General features: G+C 45.2%; 1 protein-coding gene and 1 long non-coding RNA gene across 2 annotated transcripts in view; both read left to right on the top strand.

The window, feature by feature from the left end:
• Positions 1-11,441, top strand: part of LOC119404192 (uncharacterized) — a 15,707-nt gene extending 4,266 nt beyond the window's left edge. Inside the window, exon 3 of the long non-coding RNA XR_005186208.2 lies at positions 11,290-11,441. This is a non-coding gene — a long non-coding RNA (uncharacterized LOC119404192). The remainder of the gene's footprint in view (positions 1-11,289) is intronic.
• A 14-nt stretch (positions 11,442-11,455) lies between these two features.
• LOC119405662 (zinc finger protein 239-like) lies at positions 11,456-12,154 on the top strand (the record flags this gene model as incomplete). The annotated part of the gene is made up of 1 exon (XM_037672503.2): positions 11,456-12,154. A coding segment is annotated over one exon (690 nt), but the record flags the coding sequence as incomplete, so codon positions are not given.
• Positions 12,155-15,271: the final 3,117 nt, after the last annotated feature.

The raw sequence follows: 15,271 nt of genomic DNA, 5'->3' as shown, positions 1-15,271 counted from the left end.
GTCCGGCCTGGAAAAAGTGCCGAAGCACCGAACCAGCCGCAAGGAAAAACCGCGCCGAGGAGAAACTCGCGGCCTGCTCATACTGCATGGAGCGATTCACCTGTCCGGCCTACTTGAGAACCATAAGTACAGCAACCATCATGCACGGAAGACATCGGTGCCCAACATGCGGCAAGTTGTTCAAGTGTCATATTTTGAAAAGTTATTACATCAGTCACACCGGCGAAAAGTCTTCTGCGTGTGACGTGTGCGGAAGCAAATTTTCCCGCGAAGACAACCAAACGAGACAACATCATGCATACAGACACAAGGCCGTATTGTTGTCCGAAATGTGGTGCTAAATACAAGCATAGCCAAAACCCCCGGAGACGCGTCAAATAAGCACACTAGGAACGTCACAACTTTGCAGCGAAATAGTCTCCCGACAAGGGAATCGGACAATTTCTCGCGGTACTTCTGGGCTTGGCTGAATGCTTCGAACTAACCACTAACATCCTGAGAAACATATGTGGGCTAAATTTTTTATTCCTCAAGCACTAGAGCTGAAGTACGGCTGGAAAAATAGTTACCCTTAGTTGTCACAAGAAATAAACTAACGCTGTTTGTTCAGGTCTTCTTGCAACAAGGACTTATTTTTTCATTTTAGTCTTGTTTATATACTGAGCATTATATCCATTTTAGAGAAGTCGTGTCGTCAAGAAACTTTTTTTATCGTTAACAAATATTACGGTAAATTCAAGCACATCTCTTCACTTTCAAGACGAAAGCCTTAAATGCCTCATCAAATGCGAAACATGACTGGCGTCCCGCGTCAGCATCCTCCGTCGGCGGTGGACAGACGAGTGATACAAAAAAGTCATCCCGTGATTACTTTATCATAATACATCATTATGACTGTCCAGATCACCACAATTTTTGACGTCACATTACGCCGCGTCACAGGCTGACGTCATCACATGATATTGTAGCTTGGTGAAAGGTGGGCCGATCACGCAGGCAGTGCAAAAGCAGGCGAGGTGCCTCCGATCCTAGAGGCAGTGGCAAACCGCGTTAGGTGCAGAAAGCTTTCGCAGGGAGGCGGGGCAGGATAAATGCAAGGACAGAGAAGAAAAAGATGGCTTTCTTCTTCAAGTCGTCTTGCCTCAGTGCATATGGGACCCTGTGAGTTGTTCATGTCACCGCTTCGCCCCGACCAGCAGGTGTTCCTGGGTCGGCGCGAACTCCAAACTTGCTAATCACGTGGCCGAAGGACAAAAAGCTCTAGTTTCAGGGTGAGTCTGGAAGTCTTGATACCTTGAACTAGTTTTGCAAGGCGTTCGGAGGTGTTCGCCAAAGCTGGGGGCGAAGACGATGACGTCATCCAAGTAGATAAGACTAGTCTGCCACTTTATTTCTGCCAGCACGGTGGCCACTAAGTGCTGGAACGTCGCTGGCGCCGAGCAAAGACAAAATTGCGTTACCTTCAGGTGTTGTAAAGACCGTCTTTTCGCGATCCCTCTCGTCGTCTTCAGTTTGCCAATAGCTCGTATTGAGATACGTCGAAGGGAAGAGCTTTGTGTTACAGAGTCTTTCCAAGGTATCATCTATCTGTGGGAGCGGATATACTACTTTCTTCGTTAAGGTGGCGGTAATCGACAGAGAAACGCAGAGTTCCATCCTTCTTCTTCACCAAGACAACTGCTAATGTCCACCGACTCTTCCGAGGCTGTATTTTGTCCTCCCGCCGCGTTTCGTCGATTTGTCGCGAAATAGCTTCTCGTTCTCGCGTAAGGAGTGGTCGAGCATTTTCTTCCGTTATGATGCCTGCTTAGCTAGTGGCGTCTGTGGTTGTCAAAGTCTTTATGCCGACAAGAAACTGTCATTGTACTGCTGCGGAAGGCATGGGAGCCGTTGCTGTTAGGAAGTGGCAAGACGTGGCATGGCGTCGAAGGATGGTTGAGGCATCGGGGTCGTCGTTGTAGCTTAGTCAGAATCTGAAAATGCAAACGAACCGCTGACGGCCACTATTTCCTCAATGTTTGGTATCGTTGCGCCCCAGCTGAGGTGGCTGTGATCTTGGCTGAAGTTCGTGAGCATCACGCTTACTTTTGCTTTACGCAACATGGTGACGCCTCTTGCGACGCAAATGTGACGGTCCAGCAGCAAACGCGTATCAGTATCGATTAAACCTTGGATGTCTTGAGATGTTTCGATGCCAACGGGAATTATGATGCTGGAGCGAGGCGGAATGGTGACTTGAACATCGAGCACGTTCGTGGCATAGTGACAAGGGTTAGGTTTCCTCGGCCGCCGTCTCAAATGACGTATCACAGCCTATGCCATCTGACCTCCAACCTCTGGATCAGCAGTAGATGTCTGTTGAGACCCCGGTGAGCCTGACGACAACCGTGCCTGCTGACGCCGCGTACGATACAGAACCCTACTTCATTTCTCACGTGTTTGCGGAAACCGCGGGTAGCACCCGAAGCGAGCGAACTTATATCTCATGCATAAGCGATGATACTGCCACCTAGACGCCGACTGCCGCCAACTGACCAGCTCTACCGGTGATGGAGCCGCCCGCCTATGAGTCAACATGCCGCCTCGCGCAGACTTTCTTCTGTGGCATATGTACAAGGTGTCCTAATATCCACCTACGCGTCGTTCGATCATGAAGCCGAGCCCGCGCAATCCGTGATAAACGACTTGCCGCCACGCCTTTCGGGTGACAGCGCCAAGGAGCTCGAAACCGGTAAGCACTCCTCACAAAATCTTTGGCAACGCTGTGCTTATTGCCAGTGTCGCTCAAATTCATGGCCTCCTCTTGACGCGCGACAGACGGTGCCAGCGTCCGGTCCAGCCATGTGCACCGCGCGCTCGTGCCGCCAGCCTATCCCTGTCCGACGCACTAGCCTGCTACAAGATGCACTTCCCATAATTCATCGTAGGGCTCAAGCAGGACCTTTATTCCGGCACGTCGTTCAGAGTCCGTCGCCTTGCATGCCCATTCCGGAACCACGCGCACTCAGCGTCAAGTTGTCACCGACGCTCACGCCCGCTGTGTCGAACATGCACCACTTGCAACGCCTGCCCACACGAGCGATCACCGAGCTCCACACCGTCCTCACTGAGCTGTTTTCTTTGTGGCCACTGCTGGTCTCGCCGATACCCGCTACCGCAAAGGCCTCGACGGGTTGCATCACTGCTGCGCGCAACATCTCTTCGGTCCGCTCCCCGCCCGCTTCGAGGTTCTCAGTACCGCCCGCTGGAACTGTGAGTTAGCCTACGTATCTGACGATGACGACTCTGGCTGCCCTACGGACACAGAAACTGCAGCTCATGTATATTGAGTCTATTTTCTCCTCCCGCCTCTGCTGTATTTCAATCTGAATCGCGCTACGGACTGGGGAAGGAGGCGGCTATGTAGCGTCTCGTAAATCGTGGCCAGCGGGCAGCTGAAAAAGATCCCGCCATATCCACGAAGTGAAGTATGATGAGTGGGCGAAGCTCCGGTGGTAATTCTGGTGAACTGTAAATCCTCCATACATTCCGATGCGCTACCAACCTCTGCATCGGTGGCTTGTTGTTGCCGGCGCTGGCATCTCGGTTCGGCTTCTCGAGCTCTCACCTTAAGCTTCGCCTTTAGGAGTGGAACGTGTTAGCGATAACCTGCCCCATCCTCATCGGGCTCTGTTTCGCTTTTCATTATGTTCAGTCACCCGGTCTCACACACACGCACACACACACTCGACATACCTATAGTAAAGGTAAAGGTTTCCACCCTCTTTAACAGCACTTTTATAACAGTGTATTCACTACGTGTGTGTAAGAGAATGCGCGCACTAATGCGTATGCCCTTTGTAATGGGTGGCATTTTAAACCAGCAGCAATTACGCGCGTGATACTTTTTCGATGTTGCGATGCACCCATTACGTGTTCGTAAGGGAATACGCGCAGTAATGTGTGTGCTTCTTGAAATGGGTAGCCGGCTTTAAACCATCAACTCATTATGCAGTTCACATGGTGTGACGCCCAATGGCAGTATACGCTTGTACTCAGTTTCACTGCGATATTACATCTCGTACTGTGGCACCTGTACACATGACGCGTATGTTTGTGCAGCAATAACGTTAATGCGTGCTGCTTTATTACCCTTTTAGGACAGAGTTATTTTATACTTCTTTCTGTGTAACGCTTGTGTACGCTTGCAAAGGCCGCCTTGAGTATCTTGTTCGCTATGTATGCAAATTACGCACATTTGTAATAAATACCATGAAAGGAAAAAAAAGCAATGGAGTGGCTCTGTGGTTGAACACCTGCTCGCCACGCAGACGGCCTGGGTTCGATTATCACTCGAACCTAAGATATTTTTATTGTTAATTTTATATTTTCAATATTTATTTCATACAAGATGATGATACTAGCGCGTGGCTACGGCGCAACGGCTTCAAAGCCTCGACCTTAAGGAGCTTCGCCCCTCAACGAACACCAACGCCGGTGGCTCGTGGCGCAGGGTGATCAGAACGCTTGGAGGCAGGCTGCACGCCACGACTAACACTCCTCTTCGGCGCAATGCACTCATATGACATAACCGCATATTTCAAATAATAAAAGTTATTAATTTACCTTTTCTGAATATTGCAGTCCCAAATAATGCATTTAGTCACCTTAACACGCCTGCGAGTACACAAGTAATTGTGAGCGCATCGAACAAATATCGCATTTCCCTGATTTTTAAGGATTTTCGAACACATTTCTTGAAACACCCTACATACAGTGACAGACTTGTCACTTTTACCAGAAGGCGTTTTTGTAGGCCAGAAAAGAAGGTATCTATGTATTGTGTCCCCAGTTAGGTGCACTTATGGTAACCAAAGATATTTGAGTATCAACGGCCAAATGTAAAGTTGGAAATTAGACAATAACAGTGACGGTCCTGATTTACCGGATTTTGTATTAACGACAATCAATACATAGGCTGTCGGTTCGTGCATGTTTTTTCGCTTTATATTATGGCATGCAGGAGCCACCCCCGAATAAAAATAATGTGGGTTTTAGCGTGGCAAAACCAGCATATCATAACGAGGCACGCTGATCCTGAGGGCTCCGGAAATTTTGACCATCCGGTCTTCTTGAACATGCACAGCATCAAGCAATAAACTGGACTCTAGCATTTCACCGCCATCGAACAACGCCTGCCGCAGCCAGGATTGTACCCACGACTCACGCCGAACAGCCAGTTGAACAGAAAGGTCACCACAAAAGCGTGGTGAGAAATACGAGGAGCTAGCTTAATGCTGAGCAACGTCCACGAAACGTTTGGCTAGGCAACAAAAAAAAAAAATGCTACAACGTCACAAACTAAAACATGTGCTCCTTTCTGAGGTCATATTGTACTCATGCCTCGCCAACTATTATCACTGATTACCAAATGCTTTCGCTTTCACGCATGTATAGAAAGTTCCGAGAGTGGGAGCACCAACTTGCAGCTTCCGAAGTCCAGGAACGTCGACGAAGCAATGCTGAGTGCAAGCTGCGGGAACATGGAGGTCTCTACGGTAACCAAGGCGAAGTAAGGGTCATTTTGAAGAAAGTTCAATTCAATTAAGGTGCTCACGAAGGATTGACAGAACGCATGATGCCACGAATCACGCTTGAGGTACCTAGGTACCTATTGCACCAAAATGACGTTCTATCGCCTTGGGAGTAAACAGCGCAAAAATCAAGACGACGCACACAGGAAGAAAAGACACGAACAGGCGCGAACAGACACGAACAGGCGCTTTTCTTCCTGTGTGCGTCGTCTAGATTTTTGCGCTGTTTACTCCCATGGATCCATACCAACTAGCCCAGCTATCTACACTTCTATGGTCTGCTTGTCCGAGAGTACTTGAGTTTCGTTATGTGTAACCTAGTGTGAAATATGCAGGAATGAAAAAAAAAAAACAAACCTACTCAGATAACATTTCTGTACCTATCGCAGAATGCCTGTAATCGTAGAAGTTGCTTAAATAAGCATTTAGAGCGAAATGTTGAGACCGGCTGATGGCAAACTACAGTATAGTGCCGTCCTTGTACACGAGGCACCTAACAACGCTGATATGCCCCACGCTCTATATCCCCTTAATTCCATGTTGCGCTATTTTAACCTTATTGCACGCGTTATACTCATTCCAATCGACTACCAGAGTTATGATATTTTTATTTAAAGTGCATTTAAGCAGTTTACAGCTATCAACTTCTAGACCTCTCTACAGCGATTCCACATCGAACCATCTGACCGTTTATTTTTATATGTGCAAGCATTGCGCTCTTCGGCGGCAACTGGGCCTTGTGCCACTAAGCACCATATAACTTCATCGTACAGGATAGAGTCATAGGAAAGTGTATTCTCTCATTGTGAGGTTCGTAATGCATACTAGAGGGGGCAAACTCGCAGCCACCACGATCCTTGAAGTAATGTGAACATTTGTGATCGCAAGAGCATGCCTGACACAGCGATTCATGAAGTAGAATGCCTTGCTATGCGATGCTATCTAAGTAGTGTACTTGACGTGATGTGTGTGGGGCAGACATGATGTAGCGAAATGTAAAAGGTATCCGCATCAAGGAGAAGAGAAACAGCTCCATTTAAAATAGAAAGGGCCTGCGAGAAGAGGGCGAGGGAGGTTATCCACTTCGTGGTAGGCCTCGTTTAGCACCTCAGGTCAACAATAGATAGCCTCCTGAAGTTCGCGGTTCTAGCAGCGCATGTAAGCCCGGCACAGCTCCCGGCTACCTAAAACTTCACAAAGGTTACGGGGGAGGAGAGCGGGCTCTTACAATGCCCAATAATGTGGTTTAAGTGCGCTCTACTAGCAGGCCGAAAACCTACAATCCAATCGTGAGTGAGCTCTCTTGTGCGTTTGTGCTCATGACACATGTCGTTTTCAATGTGCAATGCTTAGCGTTAATGTTCTAAATAGCCCTAATCTGTTTACAACGTAAAAGAAACTTCTTCGCTGCTTTACAGGAGTGCCTTTCGGGCAACACTGCGATGTTTTGGCGCAACTGAAGTTCTGTTGCTACCGCATATTCGACAAGTTATACATACGCTCGTCTGTAGTTAATTTGTACGTGGCGTCAGCACTTTGTCTTATTTATTGCCATAGCTTCGTGACCTTGTTATCGATGTTGCTGCGTCACCCAAGACGAAAATGTTTTCTGCCTGCAGGATTTCCCATGTCAACTGCCACGCAAAACTGAAGACAACGAAGAACGAGCACGATGGCGCAGCCGTCCGCTGTGGTATGCGCGGGAAGCTTTCCCGTTAGTGTCAGAACGCATGCCTCGCCCTGCACGTCATCGAAGAAGCTAATTTCACAGCGTTATAGTTTCATTGGTAGAAACAGACGTCTATATGTGATGCGCATACATTCGTTTGCATTCCAAACTACTGAGAGGCTATATGATGGGAAAATAGTGACTATTTCCGCCCGAATTATTCAAAGACTTCGTATGCAACTCCAATAATTTCATATGTTCTGAGAATGACGATTAGGCAAAAATATGCTACACATATGTTTCTTATATATGCTGCAATTTTGGTAGGATATCTAAAATCGTCACTCTCGGAACAAACACCGTACGCACCTTAGTGCAACGAACAAATGGACATTTCTTAACAGCATTTACATTACGGCGAGATCTCGAGCCGAATCTAAGAAATAACTGGTAACGTGACAAATAACTCAATAAAATGCCGATACAACACGTAAACAACATGACAGACACAAAGTACCATTATAGCGGCGTTCTCGTCGTTCGATTTGCCAGGGGAATTATGCGGATGCGAGCAGCGCTATGGAACCCACGGACATTCCACGAGAGACGATCGTCAAATCCCCCCGCCAAGTCCCAAAAGAGAAAGAGCTCCCTTCCTCACGACCCCGCGCAACCTCACTACCGCCAGGCGGCGCCACTGGCGCCACCTCAGAAGCACATTGACAACTCTATCTCGGCGGCACCAAATCTAACTACGTAAACCACGATGCGCCTGGCGACAACGACTTTACAGAGGGTGATAGCACCCCCCCAATTTTCATAGGAATTTCAGAGATACTTTCGAGTAATTATAAAGGCCTACATAACACTTTAGTAGTGAATAGATTCAATATTAAAACGTGACAAAATATAGAACGAAGCGTGCACTGCAAGTTGAATGAAATGACGGGAAACGGTAAAAGATCCTAAGAATGAAATATTCCACGAGCTCCCGTAGCTCGCGCTCGACATTTTCATGGACAACAATTTGTGGTTTCTGGCCCCATTTATTGGTCTTCAGGCTGGTGGAATTATCATTGGGTTCCCTGTCACGCCTTCACTAGAACATTTTGACATTTGCGATTTCTTTCCAGTCAGTGTTTAATTATTGTTTCACACTGACGAACCCATACCTTTGCTTTCAGAGCGTGTGCGTACTGCCGAAAAGGAGACACATTTGCCGCTTCCAATGTCCAGTAGCCGCGCCTGTGATGACGCAATCCCCAGCACAAGCCGCGCGGGCATGGAGGCAGCTGCGTTCGCTGGAAACAACGTGAGGTAAGAGCAACGTATGAAGTGGTATTTCCATCGAACCTATTCAAATGGCGGGGAACGCGCGTCATCTTCCGTTCACTTATGCTTCCACCGACGATGTCGTCTGTAAAATATGCGGGGGCGCTGGCGGCTGCAGCAAGAACAGAAGAGGGCGAAGAACAGCCTAGGGCGCGCTCGCGCTCGCCAAGACAGCAGTCTGACTGTGGCTTCCGATTAGTAAAGGTATATGTTCTTCTCGGCCTCCGAGTTCTTGCTGAGGGATCGGCCGATCACCGGTCATGAGCCCACAAATATTATATATATATATATATATATATATATATATATATATATATATATATATATTCTGGGGATTCGGCGTCCACTCCTATGAAACGGGCTGCTCGTCGAAGTCGAGGTGATTAAAAAACCATTTATTAATAAACCTTTAATGTTAGGGCAACCAAGGGCAAAACACAAGAACAAGTTCAACGAAGTTTGACGCACAACTTCCGCGCCGGTCCTGCTATCCTTATATATATATAATAATATATATATAATATATATATATATATTATATATATAATATATATATATATATATATATATTATATATAGCCACACACGCCACATCAGCGGCAGTTTCCAGCATAGCGTGTTGTATGGAAGGGAAGCCTGAACTACTTAGAATATGTATATACAGTCAAAACATTTTAAAATGATGTCCTTTGATATTGTAAACTGCGCTATGTAATCTACCTATAGTAGACAAAAGTAACGTAGAGTAGCACTAACGTAAATTTAAGGCTTGTAAAGAGTGACATAATTGCAACCTTAATTTGCAAGAGTGCCAGTGAAGGTGCTCCAGCGAAGTCGCTCGTTTGTTATTTGTTTTTTCTAATAATATTTTTTGCACATATTGTGGTTTGGTGCAGTATATTTTGTGCGGTGACTAAGTTTACTCGTAAGTCGTGCGTTGATGAGCAGCGCGATATTTCCTCAGTAGTGTTTTGGAGATAACGGGAATCAGTACAATTTTACAAACGTACAGATCAACGGGGCAAAAGTAGCACCAAAATGCGTTTCGCGGTGTACAACGGATACCAGCCGGAGTCAAGGATGGGAAAGCGCACACTTTGGTTACATTTGTTACAGTACAGTAAAGTGTCATGATCCATTAAATGTGTTTTCACTGTGAGATGAAAGATAGCAATCGATCCGCGGTAAGTTTGGTTGGTTATGAAATCATTCAACTTATAGCTGCAATGAGCATACCGAACTACAGTATGTTGTCTTTGTCAGGATGTGGTCAGGTAAGAGCTCAATGTCAGCTAAGATTAGTTATTATCAATAATTAGCCAAGCAAATGTCGCCTAGATGTTCGTAGCAATGAAAGCGTCTTGTAAGCTGCTGCTTAACTGCTATGCGACATGCTCTTATTCAATACATACAGCTTTACGTCCGAGGGCACGCCTCGCCACTTTATCCTCAAGACTTCTAATTACCACGTACGTTTAATTAACGAGCACTAACAGACAATAATGCCAAAAAAATACAGGGGACGTTATTAGTAGTAAATGTAATGTAAATGTGAAGAAAGAAAAGTGGGCGAAAAGATAGCTTGCCGCGGGCGGGGACCGAACCTGCGACCTTCGGAAAACGCGTCCGATGCTCTACCAACTGAGCTACCGCGGCGGCCATCCCCCCGTCCACTTTATGGGGTATATATGTGTATTTAAACGTGGGAGCGTCAGTCAGCGCCGCCTGTAGCCAAGACGGCGGATGTGAAACACTATTCTTCCCACTGTTGGCGTCACGTAGCACGTGAACTTATTACGAGCTGGCAGCTAACCAATAATCCCTTCGGACACTACTTGAAAGCATCAAGTCTGCCAGAATGAGACCCTCGCTATGAATGAAAGAAAGAAGTGGAAATTTTAAGGGCTCGTTTTTCTTTGTTATACGCAATATAATGAGCACTAACAGACAATACTGCCAAGGAAAGTATAGGGGATGTTATTAGTAGTAAATGTAATGTAAATGTGAACGTTTAAAAAAGCTACTGGCGGCGCTGACTGACGCTCCCACGTTTAAATACAGATATACACCCCATAAAGTGGACGGGGCGATGGCCGCCGCGGTAGCTCAGTTAGTAGAGCATCGGACGCGTTTTTCGAAGGTCGCAGGTTCGGTCCCTGCCCGCGGCAAGCTATCTTTTCTTCCACTTTTCTTTCTTCACATTTACATTGCATTTACTACTAATAACTTTCCCTATACTTTCCTTGGCATTGTCTGTTAGTGCTCATTAATATTGCGTATATCAAAGAAAAACGAGCCCTTAAAATTTCCACTTCTTTCCTTCACGTACGTTTAAGACACACGAGAATTTTGTTTTATGTTTTGACCAGAAAACTGTATTTACCGTCTTTCCCATTGAGTTGTACTGTACAAGTAGGCGTTATTCTTAAAATAAAGATGCAGTTTTGTATGCATGTGATCAGAAGGACAGCTGTGTTCTTTTCTCAACGTTCAACGTCCCCCGGCCATCGAATGCACCAGTCTTCAACTGTAGCTGAACAAAGCAAATGATGGAAGAAGGCAAGTTCCCGATGCACAGGAGTAAGTTCAAGCGAATCGACATCCCATTAAAGCTATAACCTTTTCGCCAACATTTACATCGAGAAAAGCAGGATGCTGTCCTTCCAAAAAGCAATCTATGTGCCGTATTAGATACTGTTGTCTGGTTACTCGCAGGGATGCTACTGGCTCCACACATAGGGGAAAACGCGAAGATATCAGCGGCGTCTACAATGACGTCAACCACGGCACGAAAACATCAGGGGAACGAAGCCACAAGTGCGAAGTATGCGGCAATTCATTTAAAAGGAAGGATAATCTCGCGAGATATTGCCTGGCGCATACAGGCGACAAGCCCTATCAGTGCAACATATGTGATCAGTCATTTTCACGAAAGGGTCATCTCGATGGACATCACCGCACTCACACAGGCGAGAAGCCCTATCATTGCGACATGTGTGATAAATCATTTTCACTAAAGGGTAATCTCGATGTACATCGCCGCACTCACACAGGCGAGAAGCCCTATCATTGCGACTTATGTGATCAATCATTTTCACAAAAGGGTAATCTCGATGTACATCGCCGCACTCACACAGGCGAGAAGCCCTATCATTGCGACTTATGTGATCAATCATTTTCACAAAAGGGTAATCTCGATGTACATCGCCGCACTCACACAGGCGAGAAGCCCTATCATTGCGACTTATGTGATCAATCATTTTCACAAAAGGGTAATCTCGATGTACATCGCCGCACTCACACAGGCGAGAAGCCCTATCATTGCGACTTATGTGATCAATCATTTTCACAAAAGGGTAATCTCGATGGACATCGCCGCACTCACACAGGCGACAAGCCCTTCAATTGCACATCATGCACGAAGTCCTTCACACAGCTAGGACACCTTCGTGTACATGAACGCACTCATGCGGGCGAGAGGACTTATAAATGCGAGATGTGTGAGTATTCATCAACCACATCGTCAGATCTTAAAACTCATCAACGCACGCACAGAAACGATAAAGCGTGAGCCTGCCTAAAAGAGAACACAATCGCTTATAAAAAAGATGTCTCAATGAGCAACTCCACATTCACGTGGCTCTGTATCCCCTCACTGGCGAAATGTGCAATAATTCATTCGCGCAGAAAAAAAGTTTAAACACGAAACCATCGATGAACAAGAATGCTTAGTTTTTACGTGCTATTAGGAGATATTTTAGAAATGTAAGTTACCTATACCTAACGACAACCGCACATGGGCACCTCCACATTCACATGGCTGTGTACCCTTTCGCTGCCGAAATATGAAATGTGCAATCGGTCATTCCAGTACAAAAAAGAAGTTGGGATAAATAACCTTCGAATATTATAGGTGGTGAATTTCGAGGTGCTATTAGTTAGGTGAGGTTTTCAGATATTTAACTAGCCTCATACCTCATAACAAGCACGCGTGGGTGGTCGTATATGTCAAATTTGTTGTTATAATCAGTCGTATAAGTCAACGTTTACTCAAAGACGTTACAGAAAAGCAGTACAGTCCAATGCTGCTGTTCTTAAAGTAACAAAATAATTATAAAAACATGCGTGTGAGAAGCGTGTTTTATTCTTCGTGAAATACGTCTGAATGAAATGCACGTAGTAAGCAACGTTGTATAGCCTTCTTTGACGTCATCGTCAGAACTCTTTTCAATGGTCCATCGCCGAAGGATGCGTACGATTGTTCCCGGTGTTTTCCTCTTTGTACACCTCATAATGTTGCATGGTGACTTAGCTGTACACAAAAAATGATTTTAGTTAAATCCGAACTGTCTGTACTGGTGCTTTTTGTGTAACCGGAGAGCTGAATTGTGAGCACGGGAAACGGTGTGTACGCAGATCACTGAATTCTGATTTGAAATTATGATGGATGATTAACAGAGTGCATGTGTGGGTAACATGCTGTTTTTACTCATCTCTCGCATGTTCTGCTGTTTTTTTTTCCATTCCGGGAACATGGCTAGTTCAACTTGAGATTCAGATCATTAAGGTGTTTCATTGTATGACGAACATGTGAACCTCAAACATTTGTTTCATGGCGGGACATTGTGCAAGTTTTAAGCTAATTTTTCATCGCCATACCGGCGGTTTTATGTGATAGTGCTCAGAAGCTATAGATTTAAGTTGTTTTTTATCGTTGGCTGACAGTGCGTTCCAGCACGGCAACAAGAACGCACAATTAACATACGGCCTCAACACATAATTACAGTCCAGCTTGACCTTCGCGGAACAACTGTCGATAATGAAGGATAACCTGTCGTCCAGATATGCGAGTGCGTTGGCTCTAAATGTCTAACTCAGAGTGTAAAAATCAATATTAACTCAGTAACTATAATAGAGGCTGTGGAAAAAAGATTAGGAAGCCTGTGCAATAAATTCCTAACTCTTCCAGATACCCCTATGCGATTTAGCAGGCACGATCACCTGTTTCAACAGAGGTACCATGCCTGTTCACAAATTTAATTCGAAAGAACGGGCAAAACTTCATGTGCTAGACTGTGGCAGTTTTGCTATTGTATTGTCGGCGCCCATGTGGCGCGATGATTCTAACCCTACGAATGCGAGGCGTGAATAAACACCGGGCTGCGTTGACCCGACACCTCAGCTGAAACTTCGTGTGTTATTGACGTGCGGCACAAGACCACATTATAACCTCGCCTGGGGGTGTCGATCCCACGTACGCCTCCCCTGTGTGAGAAACACTAACATCACACGAATGCGAAATATTCGGGCAGTACAAATCTGTCTGGATGTTTCATTTCAGGAAACTGTATTCGCAACACTAGTGTCATAGAAATGAAAGTTACTCGTAGTCTTCCTTCGCTACCCACAATGTAGTCACAAATTTGTATTTTTCAAAAACTGTGATATCACTACCCTGTGCTTCGTTCCTTGTTTATACTTTTAGCATAATTTTCCTCACATCGGCTTGATCACATTCATAAAGTAGACATTCCACGTATTTATGATACAGCAGGCTCACTATCCCAGAAAGGAAAATGAGTAGAATTACACACCTGACTCCATAGCAGACATAGATAATCCCAGTGCTTTTGAAATGCTCTAAAAATATGTTAGAATACTGCCCTATTATTACTTGTCTGTACTCTGCTTGGAATGTATAACTGTAATTGTGTATTTTACCCGTATGTATAACTTTCGCACATATGTTTTTATTTTTGTCATTCTCATTTGCAATGAATGACCATCCCTTCTCTGATGTATGTCATATCTTAAATGTACTCCAAATAAACGAACAAATAAATGAGAGAATAAATTTCTATCGCTGTCACGAACAGCGCGTTAAGACTTTGTCTCCCTTCCAGATGTTTGTTTTATCTTGATGTTTGTTTAGATTCATTGTGAACACAAGTATATAGGACACCGCAAAATGATTCTGTATAGATATGAGCTAGGTATGCTTTTTTGAGAAAAGGAATAGTTGTTTAGTTATTTCTTTCTTCAGAAGAGTTGGGTGAACCTTGGCGAGAAGGCGATATTGGAGTCGCCTGACCATGTGGAATGTACAGAGTATCTATATTATCTGGAAGTGCTTTTTTGTAGCAAATTAAGAATTACACTTCTTGCGTAATGCTTTCACGATTGATGGAATCGAGATAAATATCTCTCACTTAGCATATGCCAATTTTTATTAGCAGGCACACTGTTACCGTTCGCGCTTCTGCGGTATCTGTAACTGCGTGTCATTCAATAAAGGAAAGATCGGTATGCCGCACTCATACCCTTCACTGCCTGGATATGGGTCGCGCACTTACTATAATGTGCTCGTAAATGTGCATCGGCAAGTGTTCTGAAATAAATTTCGAAGTTTGTGCCCGTCCAGTGTACTCACTTTCTTTGTCACTGCCTATGAGCGCTGCTGTAATAAGTGTTATAGAAGGCGCCAACTAGCACAAAGGAAAGTGTTACTCACGTCAGTAACCTGTTTTTGTGACCGTGGTGAATTCAGGCAGTGCATAGCCGCCCTGTCCAATAGAATGTTGTACACATTTGCGCGGTTGATTCCCATTGCAAAATGGAAAATAATACGTATCAGCAAATAAACTGTGCGGACTGCTCTGTAGCTGGGACTGATGATGGTGATGATGATCCCCAGATG

The sequence above is a fragment of the Rhipicephalus sanguineus genome, chromosome 9, assembly GCF_013339695.2.
Source record: "Rhipicephalus sanguineus isolate Rsan-2018 chromosome 9, BIME_Rsan_1.4, whole genome shotgun sequence".
In the NCBI taxonomy this organism is placed as follows: Eukaryota; Metazoa; Arthropoda; class Arachnida; order Ixodida; family Ixodidae; genus Rhipicephalus; species Rhipicephalus sanguineus.
This window is presented reverse-complemented; position numbering and strand designations above follow the sequence as displayed.